The 15,863-nt window shown below is 45.9% G+C and overlaps 1 protein-coding gene across 4 annotated transcripts; it reads left to right on the top strand.

Annotated features, from left to right (window-relative positions):
- The first annotated feature begins 124 nt into the window (after window positions 1–124).
- On the top strand, window positions 125–15,390 carry cep83 (centrosomal protein 83). Of its 4 annotated transcripts, none has more exons than XM_030045649.1 (16): window positions 125–399; window positions 2,091–2,288; window positions 3,105–3,255; window positions 3,910–4,002; window positions 4,855–4,986; window positions 6,267–6,518; window positions 7,008–7,139; window positions 7,722–7,836; window positions 8,640–8,784; window positions 9,340–9,489; window positions 10,286–10,361; window positions 10,453–10,607; window positions 12,155–12,284; window positions 13,122–13,225; window positions 13,761–13,962; window positions 14,779–15,390. In XM_030045649.1, the coding sequence occupies exons 2-16, from the start codon at window positions 2,098–2,100 to the stop codon at window positions 14,911–14,913; spliced, it is 2,163 nt and encodes a 720-aa protein (XP_029901509.1). In that variant the 5' UTR covers window positions 125–399; window positions 2,091–2,097; the 3' UTR covers window positions 14,914–15,390. The 4 variants fall into 4 exon arrangements, with proteins under 4 accessions (XP_029901509.1, XP_029901508.1, XP_029901511.1 ...); XM_030045648.1 differs by having other exon boundaries at window positions 10,450–10,607; XM_030045650.1 differs by having other exon boundaries at window positions 126–399; window positions 10,450–10,607; window positions 13,761–13,950.
- Window positions 15,391–15,863: the final 473 nt, after the last annotated feature.

Genomic DNA, 15,863 nt, shown 5'->3' with positions numbered 1-15,863 from the left:
TGGGAAAAAATATTTAAATTTTAAAAATGAAGACATATTAATTAACTGGATGGTCAGCGCTAGGTGGCGCTCTCCGTTCGTCTGTGGCGAAGAAGAAGAAGAAAAAGTCCCATGATGCCTCGGATTTGTAGTTCCAGTGTACAGATTAGCTAGCCAGTGTAGTCCAGAGCAGCTCGGAGGCAGAGCCCCGGACGTGGATGTAAAACAGACAACAACCATCCACTTTAACGAGTTTATGTGACTTTATTTATCCGTTTGAAGAGACTTGGACGGTTTGTTATGTCGCTGCTAGCCGCCGAGCGGACGATGCTAACCCCCTAGCCGCGTTAGCACGCTCAGCCGCCGCCTTGCTAAGTTGCTAACAACATTAGCCGAGCTGGATGCATCCGTCCGATTTAGGTGAGTTCAGCAGCGGTGAAACCGGCCTGCACTCCGTTTTACATGTGCCTATTGTGACATATTTGCACAGGAAACATATCAGCACTGAACTCTGGCTGTGTTTACGGGGCTTGTGGGTTTGATTTTTCTCTGGAAAAAGTGAAGAAGCGGGTCTGTCCGATAATAGACGCACGTCCACAGAGCGGTTGCTAGCTGGCGGCGGCGGGACGAGGAGCGCCACATTTGAAAACTACGCGGACATGGTTCCGTGTTTCCAGCTGATAGTTCATCTGTGTTGCGATGTTTACCCCCGAAATAACAGCGGATTTCAGATAAAAGATGAAATTTAGATTTACCAGAGAGGTCACAGTGTCTAATCGGTGTAGCCAGCCGCTTTTCCAGCAGGTAACTGTTCACTTTGGGAGAAAAGTGTGTGTTTCTGATGTCGGCTAATCTCAGCGAGTCGCAGGAAAACGGCTTTAATCCAGTAATTTCCCCGCTGTCATCCACCAGCTGAGCACTAAATATGAATTTGGAGCATTTGAAGCTTCGGTAGTTTCTGTTGGATTAAATTTACTACTATTGTCCCAGAAATATTTGGTGGAAAAAAGGGACAGTCATTTTAAGACCATTTTCTGCTGTTGATACCATGATAATGCAATAGCTCAGTATTGCAAGCACACCCTTTGAATGAGCAATGAACTTTTATCAAGAATAGTCAGACATTGGAATGTGAATTTGGGGAAAAAATACTGAAATATTCTAAGTAAATAAATCCCCAATCACATAAAACCACACAACCAAAACAGTAATAAAAATGGACTAAAAAAATGGCACTTTAACATTTTTGTGAACATTTGGCAGAGGCAATTTACTGCCAACATATAAATACTGCAAGTCAATTTTATATGAATATTGTACAATATAGCTAATATTGTATGATAAGTTGATAATGATGGTCACAGGCTTTTATACCAGCTGGTGTAGCTGTACCTTGGGTTTGAATGAAAATTTGTGTTTTTTTTTTTGTTTTTTTTTTAATGTTTTGATTCATTACAGCTTTTCTGGTTCAGAATCATGTAACTTATTTATTTGTACCCATAGATTTTGAAGATTTGGTTTTCAGAAGACAAGGCATCCATCTTTACAAACAGACAGCAGGCAAACGTGATTTAAAAAAAAAAAAAAAAAAAACTGCTGGAGGCTGATGGTTTTGTTTTATGGCCCGGTGTCTGTGCTCTTTATTCTGTTTTTAAAATACACTTACAAGACCTCGAATGGGCTTTTATGCTGTGACCATTTAGTGATTTATTTATTTATTTAAATCCCTCTGGCTGGTCTGGAGTCAGCCTGATGAGTGAAATGAACAGGATGCTTGATTAGGATGCTTTGAGTGCGATGTGGTTTGCAGTCGGCCTGCCTCCTCCAGACTCTGCGTATCCACAACAGACCGGCTGACTAATCACTTGAGATTTGATTCAGGGCCTCGACTTGACGGATAAGGAGCTCTTGTAATTTGCACAAGTAGCTTGGGGACTCTGTCAAAAGCCGCCATGGAAACGTCCACAACACAGGCAGGGGCAGGCCGTGATGATGTTTTCTAGGACAGAGGCGTCGCTGATGACTCTTTAGCCTTTTTTGCTCGTAGGATACAGACACGGGAAAGTGTTCGGCTCAGTTTAACAGGAGAGTTGCTGTTTTCTTTCCTGTAGGAGTGAGATGAATCCCTCTGCGCTCGGCCAGGCGGGCGCCCTCTTCCCAAACCTGGACCCCATGGCCGGGCCGGCGGCGGCGGGGCCGGGGGGGTCCAGCGAGTCGGAGATGGAGCTGCAGAAGATGCTGATCGACGAGAGGATGAGGTGTGAGAACCACAAGACCAACTACCAGACCCTGAAGGCTGAACACGCCAGGTAACACCACCTCTGTCTCTCTTTTTTTTTTTTTTTTCTCATCTGGTTCTTCCTCTCTGGTGAAATGAAAAGTGCAGGTTTTATTTGAATGAGCCCAGCTCCGATACAGAAACTGAAACTGCTGTGAGTTCAAAGCCTTTGCTAATTTCCCACCCGCATCCCTGGTTTTGCTTTTACGTGTACAGAGTCATTACAAAACACTTTCATTATCATTAAAAGCACAATACACCGCTGATGTGGAAGTAAGGTCAAGTACACGTAACAAAATACATGGGTTGTGAGGTACAGTTTGAAAAATGGGTTAAACCAATCAGTTTGCTCTTTGTTGTAGAAGATTTTATATCTGGAATTAATGTGATTTTACTGAAATGAGGCAGCAGTGAGAATATGAGAAGAAAGGAGGAGAAAAGAGCTCTGTTTCAGGGTGAGGTTGATTTATCCAGCAGATTTTTTTTTTTTTTTTTTTGAATAATTGAATAACAGTCAGTGTCATCCAGATCTGATATGTTTGTTAGATTTTAAATTGCACAATATTGGTCTAAATGTTGTTTTTGACTCTTTCCCACCCCAACGGCAATAAAAGTCAGTAAAAACACTGAGTTCTTGTCATTTCCCAAGATTTTTTCTGTTTATCCCCTTTGTGGCTTCTGGTTTTTTCTTGTCCATCACAACTTCAGGAGGCGTCGTCCTGCTTTCATTCTGAGACTGTGACTGTTATTAAGGGCTCTAAATAAACTTGAATTTGAGCTGTTGATGCTTTGTGCTCTGTGTCACGCTGTGTGTGTGTGTGTGTGTGTGTGTGTGTGTGTGTGTCAGGCTGCAGGACGAGTTCAGCCGGTCGGAGGCGGACATGAAGCGCCAGCTGAGCGCGGCTCAGACTCAGCAGGAGAGGCTGCAGCTGCAGGCGGCCAAACTGGGAGGAGAGCTGCTGGACAAAACCCGGGAGCTGGAGGAGGTCAGGCTGCAGGTACGGCAGGCAGGAAGGGACAAAACACTACATGCACTGCTGCTCTGACTGGGACGAAAGCCTCACCGCGCTGTCTCAGCTTTGTCCAGCTCACACCCCCCAGCAAGGCCTGGTTCAGACTGTCTGCCCAAATCTGATTCAGGGGAAAACAATCTGCTGATTCTGGGCTCAAATCAGCAGGATCTCCTTGTTCCTGAATCCCATGTCAAAGTAGAATTTGATGAGGTGATCAGCTGTAGGCCTGAGACACGGCCAGCAGGGGGCAGCACATGTGGAGCCATGGACAAAAAAAACAAACAAACTGGTAAATTTGTTGCCTTATAATCTCAGAATTTTTTTTTTGAGTTTTGCTGGCAGAAATAAAGTGTCTGCTGGCACTTTGGGGGGAGGAGGCTGGACATTTCTCATGCTTCATGCAGCGGATGTAGTCACTGACATCTACATTGTTACCACGGCAACCAGTGCAGATAGGTTGGTGATGTCGCGACACACAAATCTGATCTGATTGCTCGCAAATAACAGACAGTCTGTCCTACAGATCTGATCTGCCTGCAGTCTGAACAAGGGTGTGTGTGTGTGTGTGTGTGTGTGCGTGCGTGCGTGTGTGTGTGTGTGTGTGTGTGTGTGTGTGTGTGTGTGTGTGTGTGTGTGTAGGTGATGACTCCTCAGCGGTTGGAGCTGCTCAGAGCTCAGGTGCAGCAGGAGCTGGAGGCTCCGGTCCGAGAGAGATTCAACAAACTGGAGGAGGTCAGGAAGCTTTTCTCTCTCCACTCAGCAGCAGCAGCTTCTAAACTTTTCACTTTTCTTCACCTTTTGGTGAAACCCCCATGTGGTTTGTGCAGATCCCATCCTGGTCTTTTTCAGTTTCCTTTTTTTAAAAAAAAAAAAGTGAACACATCATGTTACGATAGATTTGCACTTAATTTGCTTATTCTTAAATAATTCTTTTGCTGTAACTCGTGCTTGGGACAGTCTTGTAATCCTAAAAGTCATCAGAGATTATTTTTTAGTATCTTAAAAAAACTCTTCACCCCTCACCAGTTTGTGTGCTTGATAACAGGGAATCTTTGATTTTTAATTCAGTCAATAACTGACTTATTACTGATTTATTATTGTTTTCTTTGATTAATAGATAAATAAATTTTGTGTGTTAGACGCTGATAAAAGTCGAGCTGCAGCTCATGATAATTTTCACTGTCCACTAATGTATAGATTATTTTTTCAAATAATTGATGAACTAATTTCCCTTCAGGGATTAATAAAGTGTAATGAATCAATCAATCAATCATTTAGTATTTTAAGTGTGAAAATGAAGCCAAAGTCTGAGGGGAAGTGATCACAGTGACGTCTTCAGATGTGTTCCTTTGTCTGAGCAGCAGCCAAAAAAAACAAAATATTAATTTGATAAAGACCTGAACAGAGAGAAGGAAGACAGTCTCAGTGTCTTCCACAGCAGCAGGGAAGAGATGAGCCTCAAGAGCTTCTGTCATCAGCAGAGAAGTGCACTCAGCCTGAAGCTGCATGTTGAAATATGTGCAGATGATCAGCGTCTGATTTCCCGTCTGGGGTCGTTTCTGGTCCTTTGTGCTGATTGGTCAGGAGGCGGAGAAGTACCGGTCCGAGTACAACAAGCTGCGCTACGACTTCACCTTCCTCAAGTCCCAGTTTGACCACCAGAGAGACGAACACGCCCGCATCCTGGAGGAGAGGAGGATCTGCTACGAGGCCGAGGTGAGACAGACAGAGAGAGAGAGAGACAGACAGACAGAGAGACAGACAGACAGAGAGAGACAGACAGACAGAGAGAGACAGACAGAGAGAGAGACAGACAGACAGAGAGAGACAGACAGAGAGAGACAGACAGACAGAGAGAGACAGACAGAGAGAGAGACAGACAGACAGAGAGAGACAGACAGAGAGAGAGAGAGAGAGAGAGAGAGACACACACACAGACAGAGAGAGAGACAGACAGACACAGACAGAGAGACAGACAGACAGACACAGACAGAGAGACAGACAGACAGAAAGAGAGCCCTGCACACTGCAAAAAGTTCTTACAGGAAAAAAGATTAAAGACTTACCAGCTGGATTTATTTTGGTGGAAACAGCAGAGTCATGATATCCCTGAAACAACCAGCCAGTGTTCATGTTTTAAATGTGCTTAGAGTTCTCATCGGGCCTGAAAATTAAGACCCGACCCGACCCGGGCCCGACTGGGCCAGCCCGAGGCCCGACCCGACCCGACTAATTAGCCGAACTTTAGGCCCGACAGCCCGATAAAGCCCGAAAAAAAAAAAAAATCGCCAAATTCGCCATTAGGCTATTTAGCAGAGCCGGTCGGCCGCGGCACCGGGGCACCATCAGTCGGCATCAGGCGAGCCGGCCGCGGCACCGGCCAGCATCAGGCAGCTCACCTGTCAGATCCGGCAGACCTGACCAGGTGGGCGCGGTATCGGTGCCGTGGCCGGCCCACCTGATGCCGACTGATGGTGCCGCGGCATGTGCGGGTCAATACGGTAGTCTAGAAAACTGGCGATTTTTTTTCCCCGTGCGCCCCCAGTTGCACTGCCCATAGCAGAAACCGTCCCTGCTGCCGAGTCTGCCAGCACAGCGGGATACTGCTGCAACTCTCTCTCACTTGTTTGCGCTGCGCTCGCACAGCTGTTTGTCTGTCTGTCACTGAAAGTTTAGCCTCCAAATCCAAACCAATCCGGGTCGGGTTTGGGCAGAATATGAGAACTCTAAATGTGCTTTTAATAAAAAGACATTTTTTATCAAGATGTTCACCCGAGATGCTGCAGTCCTCATAAAGACACATTTCATCACATTTGGTTCTTTCTGGTGGCAGGTGTAAACCCTGAGTGGTTGGTATTAAACAACAGATCTAGAGTGTGTCAGGAAGTATGAATCATATTTCCATCAAAGCGCTGCAGTGATCCACCAACACGAGTAAAAACCCTCAGGGCTCTGAGTTTGATCCTGACCTTGCAGCACATCTGTCTCCCTGTCAGGTCGCTCGTCTGGAGAAGGACAAGGAGGACCTGGTGGCTCAGTACCAGGGCTCGGACCCGTCCCGGGACGGCCGGCGGGTGGAGGCTCTGCTGAGGGAGAAGGCCCAGCTGCACCTGAGGCTGAAGGCCCTGGAGGCCGAGGCGGCCGAGCTGCGAGCCCAGAGGGAAAACAGCGGGCAGCAGGCCGACAGCGTGCAGCGCATCCAGAGCCGCCAGCTGGCCCAGGCCCAGGCCGCCTGCAAGGGGCTGGAGGTCAGAGCACACCTGTGTCACACACACACACCACACACACACACTACACACACACCACACACACACTACACACCACACACACACCACACATACACACCACACACACACCACACATACACACCACACACACACCACACACACACACACACACACACACCACACACACACTACACACACACTACACACACACACACCACCACACACACCACCTACACCACACACACCACACACACACCACATCTACACCACACACACACCACATCTACACCACACACACACCACACACACACCACATCTACACCACATCTACACCACATCTACACCACACCTTCATCATGTCCTCATGTCTTCCTGCAGCAGACTGATGCAGCTCAGCTGTAAATGTGTAATGAGATGCATCGATGCAGGGAGTGAATCTTTGCAGCTCTATTGGCTGATGAATCTGAATGCTGGCCTCTGATTGGTTGACGTGTGTGTTGGCGTTTCCAGGCGGAGCGTCAGTCTCTGCGTCTGAAGCTGGAGCGTCTGGAGCGCGAGCTGCACGGCGGCCACGAGCAGAACAGCCAGCTGAGCGCACAGCTGCACAAAGCCGAGAGGGAGGTCGACTCGCTCACCTGCCAGGTAACCTGACCCCTGACCTCTGACCTCTGACCCCTGAGAGCTTCATCTCCATGTCTGTGTAAATTCAAATTATGGCAGAGAAGCTTGGCTAGGAAACATCAAAGTTGGATTTCAGTGAAGTGTTGACCTGGAAGAAGTGATGTGATTTAAGAAAAACAAACATTAGAAACACTTTCACATGATCTCTGTTCTACCAACATTTAGACACCATCGCTTTTTTCACCATTCATGTGCATAACAGTTTCACCGAGACATTATTTTTTCTAAATGTATTTTCTGATACTCGATAAGCCTTTTCATTCTCTTCATCACAGAAACACTTTTTTTTTTACTTATGGTCAATTTCTTATTTCTGTATTTATTGTTGTAATATTTTGTCAGATTAATGCTCACATTTATACATAATGCACATAAATTTGTTTTACAAACTTCGAAGGAACATCAGCCTGCATTTAACTGCAGATTAAATGTGATCTGAAATTTTAAACAAAGTCCAGCTGCATGTAAACACTTTTGTGTTTGTGGTGCAGAAAGGTAAACAAACAAACAGATAAATAAACAAAGCACGGCGTCTGTTGTCAGATTGAAAGCCTGAAACATTCCCACAAACGTGAGCTGGCCAACGTCAGACTGGAGGCTGCTCGCTCTAAAGGAGAGGCGGAGAGAGAGAGAGACACGCTGCAGGCACAGATGGACGGTATGACACACACACACACACACACACACACACACACACACCTTAAGATATCTGGATAAAGTCCCAGTATAACTGATCTAAACGTCAGGCCTTTAAAGGAGCAGGAAACGTCTTTATGTGGTGTCACATTTCTTCAGTGAGTCAGCAGTTCAGTCTGTTTTTCTGTCTTTTGTCTTTATTTTCCTAAACTAGTAACTTCGTGGTCTGCTCCTTTATTTTTTCTTTTCTTTGCATTAAGTTTCAGAGTTTTCACTGTCCATGTTCAACTGGCAGACTGCTTCTGCCTGCTTTGTGTCATTTATTTATTTATTTAAATTAAATTAAATTAAATTTTATTTTTGTTTTTTTTCTTGAATTCAATTCCGGGCAGCTTTTAAAAAACGTCTTCAAGTCTTAAATTTGGCTTTCTCAAGTATCGATTCCTCTGAACTTCCTGACAGTTTGTCTCATCCAGACTAAGCTTATTATTAACGAAACAACAAAAACTAGATTTGAAAAAACATTTTTATCAACAGAAACAAAACTGAAAAAGTGGCTTTATTAAAAAAAAAAAAAAAACTAACTGAAACTGTTTTGTGTGTTTCACTAAAATAAACTGAGACGATAGAGAAAATGACTTCAGTAAAATTGGGTGAAATTGAAAACAAAAAGTCACATGAAATAAAAATTGAAACCAAATAAAAATGTGAAAGTACAAACCCCTGATCCAGACGGTCACAGCAGAGTTGTTCAGACTCCCAGCACGACTTTCTCGTCTGTCTCCTGAGGCGAGTGATGATTTATTCTGTGTTTGTTGTTCTCAGGGCTGCAGACGGACGTGGAGGTGCTGAAGGCGACGGTGGAGCGCCAGAAGGAGGCGCTGTCCGAGAGAGAGAGGGAGCTGGTCAGGAAGGTGCAGGCGGCCCGAGAGGACGAGCTCCGCAAAACAGCAGCTTTACACGAGGAGAAGTGAGCAGCCGCCTCACGCCTTCCTCTTCCTCTTCCTCTTCCTGTTCTTTTCTTTTCTTTTTTTAAAAAATTGGTGAAGCAAGACAAATACACAACCAGTGATTTTACACCACACACACACACACACACACAGCAGTGCAGTGGCATCAGCATCACATTAACCAGACGGGGGCGCTGCAGCGTGAGGGACGAGCTGGTGAAGTGAACGACTTAGAAAGAGAGAAGAAAAAGAGGAAAAATATCCAAAGTAAAACAACTAGACAGGGTTTTTTTTTCTCCTCTCAGATTTGGTGCCTTGCAGGTAGAAAAAGACATTAAAAATGACACTGAAGCTGAGCAGTGCAATGAAAGAGACAATAAAAAAGTGAAAATGAATATCAGATAAATAATAATAATAATAAGAGGACAAGTTTGGTAAAGTGGATGTTTTTTTGTTTTTTTTTTATTTGATGTATTTTCCTGTCCAGTTCAGTGTTTAACTACTTTTTTTGTCACTGCGTTTCCCTCCTCTCTCTCCTCTCTGGTTCCTGTTTTCCGTGCCGTTTGTGTTGTGAGGTTGGAGCTGGAGAGCCGGCTGGCCGACGTCGAGCAGCAGAGGGCGCTGCAGGACACGGCGGGCCACGCCCAGAGGGAGGAGTGGGAGGAGCGTCTCCGTAGCGCCCAGCAGGGGGAGGAGTCAGCACGCAGGGAGCTGCAGAGCCTCAGGTCGGTCCTCAGGGCTCAGATATCAGGACAGACAGTCATTTGCAGTAAATCTGAAAATTGCAGTTTCAAAATGGACAGTGCAAGACGAATTTTGCTATGAATTAACAAATACTGAGAGAGAAAAAACTGAAAAACTAGCAAAAAAAAAAAAAAATTGAAGGGAAAAAAAAAAAAAACAACTTGTTTGTCAACGTGTTTTGTCTTTCCGTAAAACTAAATTAAATCCAAATCCAAGTAAAAAAGGGAAAAGGAAGGGAAATTCTGAGAGTCACAAAAACAAACCTGTGAAAACCAGTTTGTCCTCCTCCTGTTGGATCCAGTCTGAAGGAAATCCTGCTGGTTTGAGTCCAGAACCCCAACCTCCTCCTCAGCATCTGGACTCTGAAGAGATGCTGCTGTGACTTGAGCCGATTCAGAAGAAAACAGAAGAAATCTGCTGATTCTTGGCTAAAATCAGTTTTTCCCCTGAGGATAGTTAACTGTCCACAACGAAGACGCTTTTAAAAATGTTTTCATGTTTTGTTTAGGTTTTATTACACAGAACTTTTCTTTGAATTCTGCACCCTACAAATACCCCATATTACAAAAAAGCCTAAAAGTAACACTGAAATTAATAGAAACCAAACTAAAACTAAGCATTTTCCAGAAATAAAAAGCAAAGGAAACTAGAAAAATTGCTTTAAAAAAGAATTCAAACCAAACTGTAACTGAAAACAGAAAATTCAAAATGAATTGAAGATAAAACGTAATGACAGATGATTGGTTTGTGTCTTCATGTGTTTGTTTTGTGTGTCAGGACCAAAGTGCAGCATCAGGCCTCACAGCTGGAGGAGCTGGACCGGCAGAGAGCAGAGACGGCCGACCTCAAGCAGGTAAAGCCACACCTGAAGCCGCACCTCTCATCCGCCCTGCAGCGCTCACGGCCGATCCAAACTAAACTCAGCTGAACTTGATCCGCAGCAGCAGCAGGATGCCGGCGTCCAGCTGGCGGCGCTCTCCCAGTCTGAGAGCGAGCTGCTGCAGGTGAACCAGCGCCTCCGAGAAACCGTGGAGCGAATCCGAGAGGAGCTGAGGAGCAGCCGAGTCCAGGCCGAGAGGAGCCAGCACGACGCCGAGAGGTGAGACCGCAGCACGCCTGGGCCAAATAAATCCAGGACGAGGTAATCCCACTGGCAGATAATCCATTTGTTTCCAGAGTTTTCTTGAATCAAGTGTCATCTTCTTGATCCTTGATCCTGGTGGCCTCATTCTGCCTCCTTTCAACACATTTATTTGTTCCCAGAAGAAAAAAAAAAGCCAAATCAAGTGAAACTGACCTGGAAACACGAGGGATTATCTCGTCCTCGCTGGCAGATTTTTGGCCTTGCTTGAAGAAAAACAACAATTAACAATGAAGACGTGAATACATTTTTTTTGCACTGCAGTGTAAATGTTTGAAAGGAGGAAAATAAAAATCTGTCTCGGTGGGAAATAAATGAATTTGACCTCAACCAGTCCTGATTTCATCCCACCTTCCCTTATTGGAAGAAAAAAAAAGTTGTTAACCCTGAAGATGAGACTAAATCATTTGTTAGTCCCCTTGAAATGACCTCTCATGACCTCGACTTCCTGTCAAACAGTGACATCATCATTCTGCTCCAGTCGCTTGAAATTAAAATTTCAGAAAATAAAACCTTCACAAATCTGTAAACATCCTCTCTCATTCACCCTCATTCATCCTTTCAAAATAAAGTCCATTCCATGGGGTCTTTAACATTTGAACCCTCTTGGTCGTGCAGTGTGGGCTTCATGCTGCTGAGCTGTGGAGGCTCAGTCTCCAGTGGAAACAGCAGGGGGCGTAGGGGACAGCCCTGCCTTCTACCACACAATCACACTTAAAGGACAAGTTCACTGTTTTGGCACCAGCGCCCTCTTTACAGATGATGTGGCATCATTCTCACATGTGGAGAGCAGCATTTCACCTCTCGCTGCAGTATAGATCCTGATATCAATGTGCTGTCAATGGGCAACTGTAAACATGGCGTTGAAAATCTTAAGACAGCGTTGCTTTTCCAAAACGGGAAGCTTGGTGTCGACAGCTCAGAGTATTCTCCTGGAAAAAGGGCTACCAAACCGATGAGAACTGCTCCGTTTGGAAAAGAGCTACTTTATTTCACAAACCAAGCACCACCTTTCAAACTGTAACCTTCCACGCTGCAGCCTGACCCCATCCCAAAAACAATACGCCTGTCTGAACCCGGAGCTGTGGACTAAAGGCTCAGTTTGTGAACTCTTTTTCTCAGGAGAGTTTAAACACTTCGCTTCCCGTTTTGGAAAAGCAATGTCATCTTAGTTTTTCAGACGTTTTCACGATTACACCGTGGAGCGCTGTTGTAGCATCAGGATCAGGACTTGACCTGACGGGGGAAGTGATTCTCTCTACGTTTGACGATGAAGCCACATCATCTGTAAACAGTTGCTCTGGTCCAAAGCAGTCAACCTGCCCTTGGATTGAAGAAAACTCTGGAAACAAGTTGATTAGTGTTGGAAGAAAAATCAGAAAAATAAACCTGATAAGACGTCTGACTCTGGAATCTTCTGGTCCATTAAAACGTCCTCGTATTTATAAAGGTGTATAGGTTGTGACTCTGTGTGTGTGTGTGTGTGTGTGTGTGTGTGTGTGCAGGCTGGTGGAGGAGCGGCGGGTGGAGTGGCTGGAGGAGAAGCACAAGCTGCAGCAGCGAGAGGCCGAGCTGCAGCAGAAGTACAGCCGAGCCAAAGAGAGGCTGCAGAGGGCGGCGCTCGCCCAGAAGAAGGTAACGGCGAGCCCGGAGAGTACACCGAGCTCCGGGACTGAACCGTGAAAACATCAACTGCTCTGTCCACAAAACACCTTTTTTTTTTCTCATTAATGTACAAACTAACTGACATCATGACCCAAAATCTGCTCCAGTTTTAACTTAACTTTACCTGAAATGCTCCGTGTTGTTAATATGTCATTTGTTGATTATATTAATGTGGCGATGTTGAATAGCAGCTGCTGGTTCACTGGTCTGTGATGCGTTCAGGTTCCTGGGAAAAACGTCACGATCCCAGCTCTGGGGAACAGTGAGGGCCTGGTGCGTTCAGGTTTTTCTCCGTGCACTGACAGTGTGTTAGTGTTGGACGTCTGCCCCTCGCATTAACAGCAGCTCAGGGTCAGAGGGGCACTTTGAGTCCGTGTGCCGCCGTAAAGTCCGCTCAGCTTCACCTCCTGCTCAGCTTCACCTCCTGCTCAGCTTCACCTCCTGCTCTGCTTCACCCCCAGCTCAGCTTCACCTCCTGCTCTGCTTCACCTCCTGCTCTGCTTCACCTCCTGCTCTGCTTCACCTCCTGCTCTGCTTCACCTCCTGCTCTGCTTCACCCCCTGCTCAGCTTCACCTCCTGCTCAGCTTCACCCCCAGCTCTGCTTCACCTCCTGCTCTGCTTCTCTGACTCTGTTCCACAGCTGGAAAATTACATTTAACATTTAAAATCTACAGTTCAGTTCCAGGTAGTGTTAAGTCTTAAATGAGGCTTTCTGGAACCTGCAGATGATCTTTGTGTGTTTCTCTCCCTCTCTCTCTCTCTCTCTGTGTGTATGTGTGTGTGTGTGTGTGTGTGTGTGTGTGTAGAGGAAGTCTCAGTCAGAGAACAAGGAGAAGCGTCAGCAGGATAAGATCCAGCTGCTGGAGGCCAAGATAGCCGAGCTGGAGCTGGAGGCCAGCGCCGCCAGGAAGTAAGACCCTTTAAATCTCTGTTTGCACTAATTCTCCTTCTTTTTCTTCTTCTTCTCCTCGTTATTAGAGGTAGTCGCTCAGCAGTCAGATTCATACATTAACCTGCTGCAGCTCATTAGTCAGCCTAGTTTCCTGATTCCTGGTTTCATAAAGGTTATAGAAGCATCGCTGTTAAAGTTTCATGTGTGTTTGCAGCAGAAACGTGAAACTCGAGCTGAGCTGCACCTTCATGACAAACATGAGCACAGAGCAGGAACCAGCAGAAAGGTCATTGGTCCGTCTCTGCTCTTTTTACTTCGTTAAAGAAGAAACAAATCAAACATTTCTGAGGACGTTTTCCCTGAAGCGCACACGCAGCTCAGTCTGTTTTAAACACAGGTTCTGTTTTTCTGTCTGAACGGTGACCTCATCTGCTGTTAGTCTCCACCAAAGGCAGCCAATCAGGAGCATGAGAGCTTGAGTTTCCTTTGATTTGATTGGCTTTCAGTCAGAAAATGCTCTTTGGTCAAATCCCAACGTCTCCTCTCCCTCCAGACGTCCGTCCCACTCGGAGGAGCACGCTCAGCTCAGCCGGCGGCTCAAGGAGCTGCAGCGGCGACACAGCGAGTTTCGGCGACTCCTATTGGGCGGCCAGGCTCCCTCCGCCGCTGGCTCCGCCTTCCTGACCTCGTCCCCCGCCCCCTTCCTCGTGCCGGGCTCTGAGGGAGCGCTGTCCGTCGTCCTGGTGAGCTCCTCGGTCTGTTAAAGCCCCGTCCCACCGACTCTTCATGTCCCGTGTCTAAATCTCTCCTTCACGTTCCTCTGCTCTCCTCCCAGAGCGAGCCGTGGGGTTTCAGAGCTGCCACATCACTCCTCCTCTCTTTCCTCCGTTCATTCCACTACGATATGAACAGGAACTTTCAGAGCCTTCACACTTTCTTCACTCCAGAATAAAGTCCTCCACATGAGTTTTCCTCAAAGCAGCAGCACTGTTGGCTTTATGTTGTGGAATCTTTAGTCTCCTGCAGGATTTGATAAACGGTTTGTTGACATGAAAAATATCAGGGAATAAATGAGCCTGACATTGACGATCACTGTGTCGGTGCTTTATGTCGTGAGTTAAAGGAATACTCCGACATTTTGGGCAGAACACCCTCCTTCTGACTCACATGTTGGAATGAAGTTACTTTAAATCCACATGATCCACTGAGTGACTCCCAGCCTCAGAGCTGCTGGGAGGCTTGTTTCTCCACTTTGACTGAGCCAGGCTAACAACTCCTATAGACTTCAAGTGTTTATGCTAAGCTAACAGGAAATGCTACCCTTAGGAAATGAACCACAGGACGTCCAGAGGTGAAGATGGTGTCCAACATCTGGTCTCAGTCTGGGGAAGTTGGGGGGAAAAAGGGGGATTTCACCCAAAACGTTGGAGCATTCCTTTAACAGCGCCTCGTTTTGATGATGCAGGAAAATGACTCGTATCAGTTATATTTGTTTTATTGTGACAAAGCTGCTGCTCGAGGGACTCGTGGGTCAGACTTTAACGTGTGTGTGTGTGTGTGTGTGTGTGCAGGAGGAGCAGCAGCAGAGGGAGCTGTCGTTGCTGCGGCGGCGGCTGCAGGACCTGGAGAGCAGCCAGCAGCAGCAGCTGGAGGAGCTGAGCGCCGCCGTGCAGCGAGACGCCGCCACGCCCCAGCCGGACCTCTGACCTCTGACCTCCGACCTCCAACCTGCCAATCAAACCACTCACGGCGTCCGGCTCAAAAATACAGACTTTATTTATCTGTGTATTTACAAAGACACAGCACAGCGGCAGGCTCGGTTCACACTCCTCAGGGTTTGAATCTGACGGTTCACATGTTTACACAAACCCACACACGGCCTGCACGTCTTACCTTAACTGTGTGTGTGTGTGTGTGTGTGTGTGTGTGTGTGTGTGTGTGTGTGTGTGTGTGTGTGTGTGTGTGTGTGTGTGTGTGTGTGTGTGTGTGTGTGTGTGTGTGTGTGTGTGTGTGTGTGTGTGTGTGTGTGTGTGGTGTTGAGCTGTGATCATCATCAGGCTGTCCTTGTTGTTTTTATGATTTATACTTTGATGCCTCCTGTTTTGTATTTTATTGTGTAAAGCACCTTGTCAACTTTGCTCTGAAAGGTGCCGTTTAAATAAAATCTTTATTATTACCATGCAGAGGTGGGACTAAGTCATTGTTTTGCAAGTCACAAGTAAGTCTCAAGTCTTTGCCCTCAAGTCCCAAGTCAAGACAGGCAAGTCCCGAGTCAAGTCCCAAGTCCTACACTTTGAGTTTCAAGTCCTTTTAACAACAGAGTAATAAACATATCATGTATGCTTTTAAAATCTGTATTTATTTATAAAAACTTTTTTTTTTTTTTTTTTTTTTTTTTTTTTTTGCTCCATTCTTATTTTGTTACTGTCTTCTAATTTAACAAAACACACTACCTGGGAAAACCTTTTTGATCCTGCAGTCATAAAATCAAATTGTAAAGCAGAATCAACGTCTGGTAATGTCATGTAAGTAATGCAAATTAAGTAATGTAACAATTCAACTACCAATGAATGAGCAGCAGTATGCCTGTGATAACAGAGATTGAAAAATAAGCCGAAGTGATACCTCTTCTCTGAATAGACAAGCTAAGCCAGTG

This window comes from Myripristis murdjan, chromosome 23, assembly GCF_902150065.1.
Source record: "Myripristis murdjan chromosome 23, fMyrMur1.1, whole genome shotgun sequence".
Taxonomy (NCBI): Eukaryota; Metazoa; Chordata; class Actinopteri; order Holocentriformes; family Holocentridae; genus Myripristis; species Myripristis murdjan.
Note: the sequence above shows the minus strand (reverse complement) of the source record. Positions and strands in the feature narration are given on the sequence as shown.